Source organism: Leptonychotes weddellii, chromosome 4 (genome assembly GCF_054177405.1).
Source record: "Leptonychotes weddellii isolate Sample4059 chromosome 4, ASM5417740v2, whole genome shotgun sequence".
Taxonomy (NCBI): domain Eukaryota; kingdom Metazoa; phylum Chordata; class Mammalia; order Carnivora; family Phocidae; genus Leptonychotes; species Leptonychotes weddellii.
In genome coordinates this window covers 166,619,049-166,632,949 of record NC_138372.1, presented here as the reverse complement: position 1 = coordinate 166,632,949, position 13,901 = coordinate 166,619,049, and the positions used below count along the sequence as shown (strand labels likewise).

Below are 13,901 nucleotides of genomic sequence, written 5' to 3'. Positions count from 1 at the left end.
GAGAGACAATGAGAGACAGAGAGCATGAGGGGGAGGAGGGTCAGAGGGAGAAGCAGACTCCCTGCCAAGCAGGGAGCCTGATGTGAGACTCGATCCCGGGAGTCCAGGATCATGACCTGAGCCGAAGGCAGTCGCTTAACCAACTGAGCCACCCAGGCGCCCTATCTATCTATCTTTGATCCACTAACATTGAACTCATGGCCAGTGGCACTATGCCTCAGGTCTGAGTGCAGCTCATCTAACACACTCTTGTCTCTGCTGGTGTCCTGCATTTAGGGACATGGGACAGCACTTCAGCTCTACACTAGGGGCCATTTTAGTTAACAGAGTCACCAACAAAAAGCACAAAAATACAAAAATAGAAGGGTACTAAATAGATTGCAGAGGACACGTGTTTACAGCATAAGAACTGGAAACAGAAGGTAGTGTGGTCTTGCCTGAGCTCAGGTGAAACAGGTGCACGGGGGAGTCAGAACTTGTCTGTCTGGGAGCACATCTGAGTGACCATGGAGCCCCTGAGCACCGTATGTGAGGGTGTAGATACACGTTAGCAAGTAGGAGAATCCACATATACAGAATCCGTAAATAGTGAGGGTCAACTGCATGTGACTGGCACGCATTTTCTCTCACCATGTAGCCTGTCTTACAATCCTCTTAATGGCACATACTGCAGAACACAAGTGTTTAGCTTGGTGAAGTCCAGTTTGTCAATTTTTTTGTATGTGGATCATTCTTTTGGTGTTAAGAACTCTTCACTTATCCCTAGATTTCAAAGCTTTCTTTTATTTTTCTTCTCGAAGGTTTAATAGTTTTACTTTTTGCATGCAAGTTTATGATCCAGTTTGAATTAATTTTTGTAGAAGGTGTGAGATCTAAGTTGAGCTTTTTGTTTGGTTTTGGTTTGGTTTGGTTTTTGCCTATAGATATCCAAGCACTTCAGGATCATTGATTGAGAAGGCTACCTTTTCTCCACTGAATTGCTCTTGAACTTCTGTCAGAAATCATTTGAGCATACATGTGCTCTCGTTACTGCTGGGTGGGGGTAGAAACTCAGGCCCCCCACATGGTCTGTACTTTAAAAAGGTGGGATTCTCATCACCATTCATTAGTAGTGAAAATCTGGCTCCCTCCTCAAAGACCTTCTCTTGCCAAATGAGGAAGGTGCCTTGTTAAAGCTTGCCAGTGACGTCGAGGCTCCCACTTGGCCTTTGCTGGTATGTGTGGGGGTGAGGTCACATCTTTTGTGTGTAGTGTGGCTGGAGTACAGCTACTACTGTCTGAAAGTTTTCTATGCCGTGAGGCTGCCCATTTTCTGGTCCTTTGTCTAGAGAAAACAGACATTTTTGTTGGGGATTTTGTTGTTGTTTTTGTTGTGCAGCCATTAGAATTTCTGGGTGGTTGGTTTCTCTCTGGGATATACAAGGCAAAAATAAGTGCAGAGAACTCACCACCACGTCTTTATCTGGACCTTGAGGTCCTTAGACTGTTTGCTTTCTTCTTTGTCTGTAAAAGTCTGTTGTTTGTTTTACATATACTGTCTAGAGGTTTTGTTGTATGTAGTGGGAAGGATGAGGAAAAGTATGTCTACTCATCTTTCCTGGAAGCAGATGTCATAGGAGGTACTTTCTTTCTTTCTTCTTTTTTTTTTAATCATCATTTTACAGATACAGAAACAAGTTCAGAGGAGTTGTGTGGTGTATTCAAAAGCACACAGCTCACAAATGATGTCACCCAAACTCAGACTATGAATCTAGCACCAGTGCTCTTTGCTCTACATCTCCTCTGCTTATCACTCAACACACACGTACAACAAACCGAGCCTGTCAACAGAACCTTCTATGAGTATATTCACAGTGCAGTGTCGCCCCCCGCCATACGCTTGATGAGCCAGTGGAGACTGATGGGTTCATGGTTCATTTTATCTCTATTTCACTTTGTTTTATTCACATCCCATTTCACAATGGGCTTGAAATCAGTGGAAGGGGAGAATAGCACGATGCCAGAAATGTTCCTGAGTGCTTGTGAGCAGAAGGGCAAAGGCAGGGACCTGTAGGAGGTACTTCTGCACCTGTGGAGGAAGTGGACAGATAGGAGGGTTACTGATAGTGTGGGAACCTGCACGATGTCCTGAAATGATGGAATTTGGAAATGGGAGTGATGTATTACACATAAGGGCACAGAAATATGCTGGAAAAGCGGTTGGCAAGACCCCTGGGATTGGCAACCCAGCTGCTGTGCTTCTAAAGGAAGAGTTTGTGTTGCAACATGACAGCGACTCAGTTTATGTATGGATTTTGCACGATGTGTTAAAGCTTCCATTTTCCCATAGAATGGACTTTCCTGACCAAACAAAAGCCATGCCCCTTACGGTACCAACCTTGTGACCAACCATCTATCCCTTTCCGTCTCCCTGTTACCACCAACCTTGTGACCAACCATCTATCCCTTTCCCTTTCCCTGTTACCACCAACCTTGTGACCAACCATCTATCCCTTTCCCTCTCCCTGTTACCACCAACCTTGTGACCAACCATCTATCCCTTTCCCTCTCCCTGTTACCACCAACCTTGTATGTGTCTCCTATGATCTCACTTCAACTCAACTTCCTGTGTCCATCTTGGTCCCATCCTAGCCCTCTCCCACTGTCCCTCCTTGATGCCAAATGACTGTGCACACTGCCTAGAAACTTCCATGGTTCCCTTTGGCCTGTACTTTTAGAAGAAACCAACAGTAAGGAGTCTGATCTTCATCAGCCTGTCCTCTGTTCTTTCCTTAGGTATTACCAGATCCGAGTGACCTTGAAGGTGTCCTCAAGGATCCCCCACAGACTGAGCGCCTCCATCGTTGGGCAGACAGGTGAGCAGGAGGATGGCAGTGGGGTACTTGCTTTCCACTGGTAAACCGTCCTTTTCACTACACACCAGTGCACAGCAGAGTGCAACGTACGTAGCGACATTCAGTAAATTGCATTGAATGTTGGATGAGTGAATTTTGGAAATGGAGGCCCATTCTTGGTGTAGCCATGTGTGCACATTGGTTGCAAGGGGAACCTGGCTGAAGGAAAACACACTCTCCCAGGGATAAACCTGGCTGTGAAGGGTTGGCTACAGTCAAGTCAGGGAGGAAGACGATGGCAAGTGTCATCCTGTTGTCAGTCCTGATGATCAGCTAGTTATAGAGGACTGAATAAGTTGGCAGTTGTGGTAGAGCTTCCCAGGTACAAGGAGGACTCAGAATCAGCACATCCCAGAAGGATGGCCAAGGACAGCCCCGGTTCTAACTCGGAGGAGGCTGGGTGTTAGTGGGCATCCAGGACTCCCAGCAGGTGTAATAGAGCATTGAGTCCAAAAAATAGAGTTTATTGCATAAGAAGTAAGGATAGGCATCAAGAGGAAATACTTATATTAGTACATTTGGGAGAATGTGTAGATCAGTCATAGCATATGAAGGAGAAAAACAGGGATGGCAGGGGCGCCTGGGTGGCTCAGTCAGTTAAGTGTCTGCCTTCGGCTCAGGTCATGATCGCAGGGTCCTGGGTTCGAGCCCCATGGTGGGCTTCCTGATCAGCGGGGAGTCTACTTCTCTCTCTCTCCCTCTTTCCCTCCCCACCGCTCATTCTCTCTCTTTCTCTCAAATAAATAAAATCTTTGAAAACAAAACAAAACAAACCCTATAGGGATGGAAGAGGGAGAAAGCAAGGAGATAAAAAGAACTATGGAAAATCTGCTTAACTTTAAAGATACAAATAGAGGTAGTAAAGATTGTTATAGACATAAAAACCAGTAGAGTCGAAAGCTCTCATCATAGCTACCCTTCAAAGAAGTCCTTTTGGAATTTCCCTGGCAATCGGGTCACTTCATTATTGGCGGTGATATTATGGTGAGTGGAACCGCATGCAATGAAATACCCGGAGACTCCGGGTGTAGACACAGTGGTCTGCTTAGCTCCACCTGCAGGAGGCGTGGGCGGCGTGGGGCAGAGCAGGCTACTCAGACCACACAGGATAACATCAAGGACTGCTGGTGGTTGATCAGAGCCTGTGGTCTAGAACTAGAAAAACACTGGAGACCGCCTGCCCCTCCTCTGACTCTGGGCAGAGTTAAGTGTCAAGTACTAGGCAAGTCAACCCATCTCCAGGGCGTCCCTTGTTTTCCACTCTGCTCCTCTCTCCGGGGAAGAAATCGGGCAACTGAGACTGGTGGGCACCCGGTTTCCTGTGTCCCATGTGCATTCCGGAAGCCTGCGGTTCCCTGCTGGCCACTGTCTGTGTAGTGTCCCATCTCTACCCCACTTTCTGCCAGAAGAAGGTTGATTGGCAGAGGGAGTAGGAATCCTGCCATTGCATGAACTCCTGTGTGACCCCAGGCATTGGCAACTTGAAATTTAATTTCCTCACCCGAAAAATGAGGATAAAAACCTATCCTCTGTAGTATTCTAGTCTTAGAGATTATAAAGGAGAAGGACATTTTACATTCACAGGGATTATACATGTTAATTGCCAGGAGAGGAACTGGCTCAATGTCAGTGTCCAGTCAGTCTGACCTGTGAGTGGCCACACAGGGCTGTGGGGCTGGGTCTGTTCTCAGGCACGAGGCTGGGACCTGGAAATTGGGTGGGATCTGTACCCCAGCCCACCTGCCCACAGCCAGCCCCAGGTTCCTGACAAGGACTCTGGTCCTTCCCCGTGACTCTAGCACCTGAGGTCAGTTGCTATCGCCAACGGAGCCTTCTCTTGGAGCTGGTGGTCCCCACCCCCCACCGTGAGGACCAGGGGGCTGCTGGACATCCAGCTGCTGGCAGAGCCCGGCAAGGGGCTTGGGGAGAGGAGGACTTGCCACACAGAAACAAAGACAAATGAAATGCAGTTTGGGGGAGGAAAAAAAAAGCTTTTCTTCTTCTTTGGTCTGGTTTGACATAGGGCTGATTGGGGTACACTTGCTGTGCCCTTGGAATATCCCCGAGCATACTATTTAGAACGGAATGCTAACATAGAGGCCAGCAATAATTACCATAAGGATTGCTCCATGAGTGAGCAAGAGAGAGCTGTTGTGATTTCTTTCTCGAAGTGATTTCCAGTTGCATTATTTTCAGTTAGATATCATTTCACTGCCAGGCACGCCAAAAACTTAGTGGTTTAAAACCATGATTTATTCTCGATGTTTTGAGTTGGCCGGCCTCATCCAGGTCATTCATGTGCTGCTTTCTGCTGAGATTTCTGCAGAGAGGATGGATCGTTGGAGATCATGACATCAGACATGTCTGATCCTTGGTTGGGGTGGCTGGACTGCTCAAGGGAACAGCTGAGCTTCTGTCTCCAGTTGGGTGGTCCAGCCTCTTACATGGTGGCTCAATTCACTGAAAGAGAGGGTGGGGGTTGGGGGGAGAAAGGAGATTCTAGGTTTCTAACAGGCTGGGCTGGGAACTGGCCCAGGGTCCCTTCCCCACATTGCATTGCTCAAGGCCAGGTGCAAGGCCAGCCCACCTTCAAGGGGAGGGGAATATACTTTCACCCCTGATGAGGCGCCCTCTGCAGGTACAACGATGAAGGCAGTTTTAACAGTCGTGTTTGTATATATTATTATCCAGACATGATTTCCATCACATGCATGTAGTTCTAAGTAAGCAAAAAGAAAGAAAACCAGATGTTTAGACGATGCGGTAGGATATACTGAGAAACAATGAGAAGGAGTCAAAGCACGTGGGACCTAATGATGTCTTTGACACTCATTAGTGGAGTGGTCTTGCAGGGACAAATGATTTAATTTGGCTGTTTTATTCCATTTATCTCTAAAACAGAAATAGAAAAAGTTTGCTGTGTCTAGAGGTGCAGAATTCAGTAGTGGTGAGAAACACAGGCTCTGAGCTTTCCACGTGCAAATCCTACTTCCAACACTTGTCCGCTGTGTGGATTTAGAAAAGTTTTTGATTTGATGGATGGGTTGATTGATTTTTGGGTTCCTTACCTGTAAAGTGGGGCTGGTAAGAGGCACCTACCTCCGGGTTTGTGTTCAGGATTGAATGAATTATGCAAGGAAATGTCTGCAAGAGTGCCTGGCACAGAGTAAGCTCACAGTACCTGTTAGCTGGAGTAAATGTCCCCATTGTGCACACAGTGGTTATTCGCTTAGCAGCTCTCTGCCCCGTGCCGGTCCCTGGGACACATCGCCGGGGATGGGAGGCTGCCTTGCTGCTTTGGAAGAGCTCACGGTCCTCCAGGGGAGGTGGACAAGTGTCCCACGAGTCCAGCAGAGGTGGATGTTGAGATGGGATCCCAAGTGAGGTCTGGAATTGGGAGCAGAGGTTGGCTCAGCAGACAGAGGTAGGAAAGGATGATCTGGGCAGATGTCGCAAAATGACTAGGGCCTGAGCAGTGCAGGCGTGAGCACAGGGCGGGAGAGATGTGGGGTGGCAGGGCCGAGGGGGGAAGAGAAACGGTGTGGCTAGGGGCCGGGGAGTGGGGGCCGAGTTGTGCTGACCAAGCACACGGACTTCCTTGCAGCCGGTTGGCCCAATGAAATGAGAGCACTTCAGAGACACAAACCCAACACAGTTCAAACATGAGATGTTGTCTCATAAATGAAGGGGCAGAATTAGACATTTTTGTTCTCTTCCTCAATATATCCGTCCTCTGGTAGCCACATTAGGTGGAGATGGTTTCAGTTAGGCAGACGATTTAGATACTGTTTCTCAAGATGTGAAACAATTGCTCGTTGAATTTTCCAGGCTCCATGTTTATGGTTGGATTCTGTAAATAAGAGAAAACGAATAATTTCCCCTGTGAAATGCAACCATTACCTGCCACCATTGTGTTGTCTTTTTTCAATATGTTTTTAAAAGATGACTTGGGGAAGGTTTCTTCTGGTCTGAGTGAACTGTGTATCTCATGACTGTGAGGGATTCTGAACTCAGAAGGGACCGTCCCCCGGGCATTCTGGAAAGATCCCAGCATTACAGAACAGACATGCAAGCAGTCAGCTGACTGCACAGCCTGGGTGACAGGTGTCCCATCTGCTCCTGGAACTGAGGGCAGGGCAGAGAGGGGGCTGTTTCTCTGTGGATGTGGCAATACTGGGGGGTGTTTGGCCCTGGTGTCCGGTGGGAATCTAAAGTCTACAGCGTCTTGGTCATTACCAGAAATAGAAAAGTATAAATTACAGGCGATCCCGTCATGATCCACTGGGGCCAGGATAAGTCTTGGCTGCCCCAAACCTTTCAGATGCCTCTACAGACCAAAGTACTGGGACCTCAGAGGCACAGAGATGAATTTTGGTCACTTAAGATTTGTAACAGGAAGAGAAACCAGAGTGAGAAATTTTAAAATGTGATTTGCTTGCCTCAGAGCCTTGCTTACCCTTCGTGGGTCTCCCAGAATGGTCACCTCCTCTCTCCTGAGGTCAGGGTTGCGAGTAATCGACATGTCCGTGCCTGTGAATAAGTATTATGTCTACTTAATTGTGATAATTTCCTTCCACCACGATGGTGCCATTTCATAGATTTTCCTGTTTCTTCCTCCCTGAAGGTGTTAGAAAATGTTTCCCTGGGGTGGGGCGAGGGGGGGGAATGATCACTGAAGTCAGAGAGGGCAACCTCAGGCTGTTGAGAGCTGCGCACAGAAAAGGCATCCGCTTGTCACAGTTCATCAAAGCCCGAGAGAAGATAGCATAGGAAATTGTGGAAATGTATAAAAATTACCATGATTAGTTTTAGTACTGTTTTGAGAGGTGATTTCCATTAAGTAGAAGCATTTAAGAGTTTCATCATGTAGGGGGCGCAGGGGGGCATTTATTCTTTAAATGAATCAACCTGATTTCTTTTCAGGGTCCATTAAAGTGCACCTAAATATCAAATATGCCGGTTCTTATGGAGAATACTAAGCAGGTAAAACAGTCGTGCTCCCAGGCTCTGAGTACCCACCTGGGGCCCGAGGAGAGCACTGCTCGGGGCCGTCAGAAGGAGGTCTCCGGCCAAGCCGAGACTTGAGCAATATCCTCCCACCCGCTCAGCTCCGAAATCAGTGGTCAGCTCAGAACCACTGAAGCCCAGGTCCCTAACTTTTGACATGCCCTGGGCAGACCAGGAGTCTACTCTGCCAGCTGGCCCTGTGACATGGGGCCAAGCCTGGTGTTGCTCCTCCTTTGTCCTTGAGATGGCATCTTTAAGCCTGCTTGCCCTGCAAGGCCCTCCTCTGGAAGTTGTCTTCAATGTGCTCTATCTCTGCCTCTGTTCTTGCCGTTCCTTCCACTCTGAATGCCTGTCCCTCCCACCCTCCCCCTCGGGTCCAGGGGACTGGCAGAAAGGACTGATGCAGCTTCTGGGAGGGAGATGTCCCACCACATCGAAATTACCAATTCCCTATCTGAGTGTCCTTCTCACAATTGCCTACACACACATGTTCCTCCCCCATCGCCGTGCTTCCATTTCAGTGTGCTCTCATCCCCTGCCACCTGCGACTTGGCTTTGGAGGACCACCCCAGGCTTCTGGGAGCACTTTGTTCAAGATTGGAACTTGCCTGAGCCTTTGAATCCCACTGTCCCTCACAGTCTTCCCAAGCCCAGCCCGCACCCATGATTCTCCGTACAGGGACAGGGAAGCCCCATGCCTTGTCTCAGGATGGGACAAGCTGAGATGTAACTCATATTCCAGAGTCCCCTGCAGGGTCACCTTTGCTGAAATGCACCCATGTCTGCCTCCCTGCCAACTCCCTGCCTTCCCCTGCCCTGTGTTCTCCATCCTGCTCCTGCTGGAGCACATCCATAAGAAGTCACCAGCGCATGAGCCCTCGTCTCTGGGTCTGCTGCTTTATCAACTGTATCCAGAAACCACTAGAAGTTGTATAGCATTAGTTGTATTATAGGAAGTAGAGTGTGAAGTTAGCCAGAGCTGAGTTCACCTGGGTTCCTTGTGACCCTGGGCCAGGAGCTTCTGTGCGTAACGCCCTCTGTGAATGGAGTAACTGTGATAGAAACAACCCCGTAGGGCTGTTTGGGGGATCAGGTGACATGCATGGATACACCAGGAGCCCCCACGTGCACACATGCCAGCTCGTGGCCTCCTTGCTTCAGCTGCCCACCACGTTTGGCAGGAATAATCTCCTAATCCACCCCATACTCAGTGTGCATTCTGTGGAGACACTCAGCGTCACACCCCAGTTTCTGAAAGTCGGCTGCGTGTGAGGCTGTTGAAGCAGAGCTTGCTGGTAGACCCTGCTCTCTCGGAGCTCAGATGTGGTGGGGAACCGAGGGGCTGAGTGACAATGACAGAGAGAGTGATGAGGGCCCGGGAGGAGAGAGGCCTGGCTGCTCAGGGCTTGGGCAGCCTCCCTGGGAGGGCCGCAGTGCTCTCTTCCCAGGTCTGACTCCGTCAGGCAGACCTGACCTCCAGGGGTCCTGGCTTCTGGCCTGGGGTCGTCAAAGCAAATCTCTTTGTGTTCAGAGAGCAAGGAGAGCCCGCCAGCAGGTCCGCAGGGCCTCAGCCCACCTGGCGTCGGCACACCTGCCCTGCTATTCCCCCCACACGGAGTAAGGCTCCTCCCCCAGCAGCCTGCGCCTGGGTGGGGGCACCTTGCACCTGGCGGCCATGATTTAGGGATGGGCACCCACAAAGAAAGGTGAGGGTAAGTGAGGGATCCCTGATGCATATGGCAGAGACAATGGGACACAAGTTTCAGAGTGGCCTTCCTTGTGGGTCGGGGAGAACAGCGTCGGTCTCTAGGGCACCACACACACACACACACACACACACACGCGCGCGCGCGCACGCGCGCGCGCGCGCATGCTCTGGACCAGCCAGCTGGGTCCCACTCACACGGGAGACCTAGAACCTCTGTAAAATGGGAGTCATCCTCCTCATCCTTTCTTCATGGAGTCATGAGAATTGAAAATGTGAATATTATGAAAGGGAGGTTGACATCCTAAGCCTTCAGTACATTCTGGCTATTTTTAGTTTTATTGAAGAAGCCACAGTCAGCAGACGTGGGTGAAGTTTATATGGACTGAAACTAGGCCTGATGGGTTTTTGCTTATTCTGTAAATGCTCCTTGAGTGTCTCCTGTGGGTCCTGCACTGTTTCCAGAGCTCTCTGAACTCCCAGAGGCCCCCCAACAGATGTTGTCTTCCCTGGTGAACTCCCCATCACTGGAGGTTCCAAGCCTGGGTTTCCAGCATGGTTTGAGACCCTGGCAATGGAGAGGAATACTACAAGGTAGTGTATACTGACTCCTAGTCCTTCTAGTCTTATGAAGATGAGGTTGCCTTTTATTGTACTTTTTGTGTGTGTGTGGATATTTAGGGATGTAAGTAAATCCTCCATGTGCAAGATGATGTCTACAGCCCTGGCACCATGTGGCTTTATTCCGTTCTAGCTTCCTGGTGCCTATCAGTGTGTCTGGAACATAGTTGGTGTTCCCTGTACATTTATTGAATTGATGAATGAAAGACCAGGGAATGGAACTTGGACCAAAGAAAGAAAGAAAAGAAGCTAAATTCCACGCAATTAAAAAACAAAACAAGGGCGCCTGGGTGGCTCAGTTGGTTAAGCGACTGCCTTCGGCTCAGGTCATGATCCTGGAGTCCCGGGATCGAGTCCCGCATCGGGCTCCCTGCTTGGCAGGGAGTCTGCTTCTCCCTCTGACCCTCTTCCCTCTCATGCTCTCTGTCTCTCATTCTCTCTCTCTCTCAAATAAATAAAATCTTTAAAACAAAACAAAACACAAAAACATAGTGAGCTCTCGAAGGCTCGGTGATAATAGGGAGGAAGTATCTCAATGGAAAAGTATGCTGTTTCTGGTTCTCAATTAGTAGTCAATAAGCTGTTGTTGTTGTTGTTTTTAAAAAGATGATTATTTGGAAAACAGCGAAGTGTCCAAGAGGCAAGACAACCTCTTTCTGATTTGGCTAAATGGTCTCTGAGAGTCTAAGAATGAACCAAGTTGTGTGGAATTGGGAGCATCCGTGTAGGCGATGTCTGGGAGGGGACGGACCCATCAGGCCTCTGAGTGTGGGGACCACACCCTGCAGGATTCCTGAGAGATCCAGTTCTAGATCCTCACTCCTACCCCTCCTAAGTCAGCTCTAAAAGTGAGATGAGATGGGGAGCAGATAAAGTACTGAAGAGGAAATTGACGTGGGGACACACAAGATGAACTTGGTGCTCTGTGAGAACCTTGAAATTCTGTAATTGTAGCTATTAAATTGATCCTAATGGCAGAAAATCGGATGGTTTCATCTTCTCTGCTCAGTGACTTAACAGCTATGTGAAGAAATTCCGAAGTCTTAATGCCTTAACGTAAAGGACCGCTTCCTAAGGATAGACCTGCGTGGCAGAGGGTCCTCATAACTGATCTGCCTACAGGTGCATTTCATCCAGGGCTGATGAAAAAAGTGTAATCATGCAAAGAAGTATTTGTTTCTGAGCTAGCCGAGGTGGTTGAGCAGATGAAATAGTAACTGCCAGAAGCAGCAGAGAGCCTCTCTCTGTGTGGTCCAGACACATGCTCCCTGGCCGGGCCCAGGGTCCTCTCTCTCCACTGTGAGGAGTAATCAAGTTTGTCCTGTCCAGTATTTCCCCAGTGAAAATGAGGGAGTCTGTGCCCCCATGACATGTGGAGTTTTATTTAATCCAAGGGATCAGGGATGAGTATATCAGAACCCCTAGAATAGAGGGAAGGGGAGCATTCTCCTCAAGACCAGATTCCTGCTGAGGGAGATTCTGCACCCCCCACACTGGGTCCTGAGAGCTACTTCAGAACCTCCGTCCGCCCGGCCCCGGGTACTCTTACTTTTGGTGACCCCACTCCACTTCCTAGGAGACATTGAAATGTACCAATTTCCCACATTGAATATACATTTTTTTTCTGTAAAATTGTTTTTATTTTAGTTATTATTTTTTATTTAGAGAAAGAGCACACACGTGTGTGTGCACAGGTTGGGGGAAGGGGGAGGGGCTGAGGGAGAGGGAGAGAGAATCCCAAGGAGGCTCCACACTCAGCATGGAGCCTGACGTGGGGCTCGATCTCATAACCTTGAGATCATGACCTGAGCTGAAATCAGGAGTCAGACACTTAATTGACTGAGCCACCCAGGTGCCTCTAAAATGCATTTTTAAAATTAATTAGCTCCAAATAACTATTTGTGAACAGTTGTTATTTTTCTGCGTACTCAGGAAATGTTGCAAAGTAAGACAGTCTACCTACAAGATCTTTGCAAAAGCAGTGTAACATTTATAAAGACTAAATGTGACCAGTATATTATTTCGAGGAAATTTAATGAAGTATTTATTAATTTGACCTTGTAGCATTATGTTTATATCTTGAATCCCGTTCTTTTGCTTTAATCTCAATCATTTAGGCCCTTGGGCAGCTTGGAGACCCCAGGCATCCTGACAATGGAGGCCGAGCCATAAAGCAGACCATGCTGATGGGCCTGTGTCCTACATACGGGCACGGTCCAGAATTACTGGACAAGTTGAATCAGTGGCCATTTCAGTAATAAAAATGTGAAATTTTCCATTTCCACATTTATTTTAAGAACTAAGCTTCATCCATGCCAATAGGACAAATTGGGCCTTGTGCCAGAGACAGAATAGTCAGGTTCTAAGGGGCTTTGAAGGCAGAGAAAGCTGGACTCACATCTTGGCTCAATCTCTTATGGGCTTTGTGCCTTCAGGCAAGTCACTTGATCTTCCTGAATTTCAGGTCTTTTATCTGTAGGATGAGGATCATAATTTGTACCTCACAGCACGCTTAAAGGCTGAAATCGGCCTTTCCCACAGTGTGGCATTAACACCCGTGTTGGTTAGTAATTGTACGGGATTGTGAGTGACGCAGACATGACACATTGGGGCTTAAGCCAGATAAAAGATGGCTTTTCACTCACATTAAGCTCCAGATGCGGGCAGACCACATTGGCATGGTGCTGTCACGTGGCCATCAGACCCCGAGCTCCGGCTGTCTTTCTGCTTCTTCATCCTGACGAGCAGCCTCCACTATTGAGATCCCCTTAGGGTCCAGGCTGACTTCTGAAGTTTTGGCCGTGGCATGTGAGCCACAGGCTGGGGAAGGCAGAGAGGAAAAGCAGAGTGAGGGTGTGCAGTCCCTTCCTTTCCCTGGGGGGAGCCGTGGGTGGGGGGGTGATGTTCCCACATCTCATTTACTATTTATTTATCTGGCCACACCTGAGAAGCAGAGACGCCGAGAAGAGCAGCCTTTGAAATGGGCACCATTCTAGGTTTGTCTCCAGGAAAAAGACTTTGACTCGTCCTCTGCCACTCTCAGCCTTTGCCCTGAGACCACTGGGAAGAATCAGGATGAATTTAGCAGACCCATGAGATAATGCTCCTGAATAGTAATTCCTATGGAAAACTTTCTTCATTTTCAATTTTCTTTCAAGACTGTGTTTAATTCAAGAAAAAAAAAAATGTGTTTTAGGATAATAAGCCTTTGCTAATCTTCCTTTTTTTTAGCAAGGAGAGCAGGGGGCAGGATCAGCTCCATTACCTGTAACTGGCTAGACTTTAATGACACTGATCTGTTTTCCCAAACAAGGAAAGACACGCTGCAAAATCAATGTATGCGTTTATTTGGGGTCTTAGGGATTGCAATCTGGGAGACAGAGACAGCCGAAATCGGGTGTGCTCCATGCTACAGGCAGGAGGCAGGGTTTTGAAGGCAGAAAGACGCAAGCTTCCATAAAGCGTTTGAAAGACTTATGACTGGTGCTGACAACATTTAAACTGACTTTCTGATACGTGATTGGCTGTTTACTTAACAGTGTTGTACTATCTCTGTTTCAGTCTAAAGTGTGAGGATGTTTTCCAGGATGTGTTACCCTTATTGCTCAGTCCAGAGCACCAGGATGTTTTCCAGGACGGAGCTAAGCTGCGGTTGTCCAAAGTCAAAAGTCCAT

General features: G+C 48.2%; 1 protein-coding gene across 1 annotated transcript in view; it reads left to right on the top strand.

Annotated features, from left to right (window-relative positions):
- The window catches only part of FAM135B (family with sequence similarity 135 member B), a 163,405-nt gene that overhangs the window by 36,394 nt on the left and 113,110 nt on the right, over nt 1-13,901 (top strand). Inside the window, exon 2 of the mRNA XM_081817146.1 lies at nt 2,776-2,855. Coding sequence (XP_081673272.1) covers nt 2,776-2,855 — 80 coding nt within the window. The remainder of the gene's footprint in view (nt 1-2,775; nt 2,856-13,901) is intronic.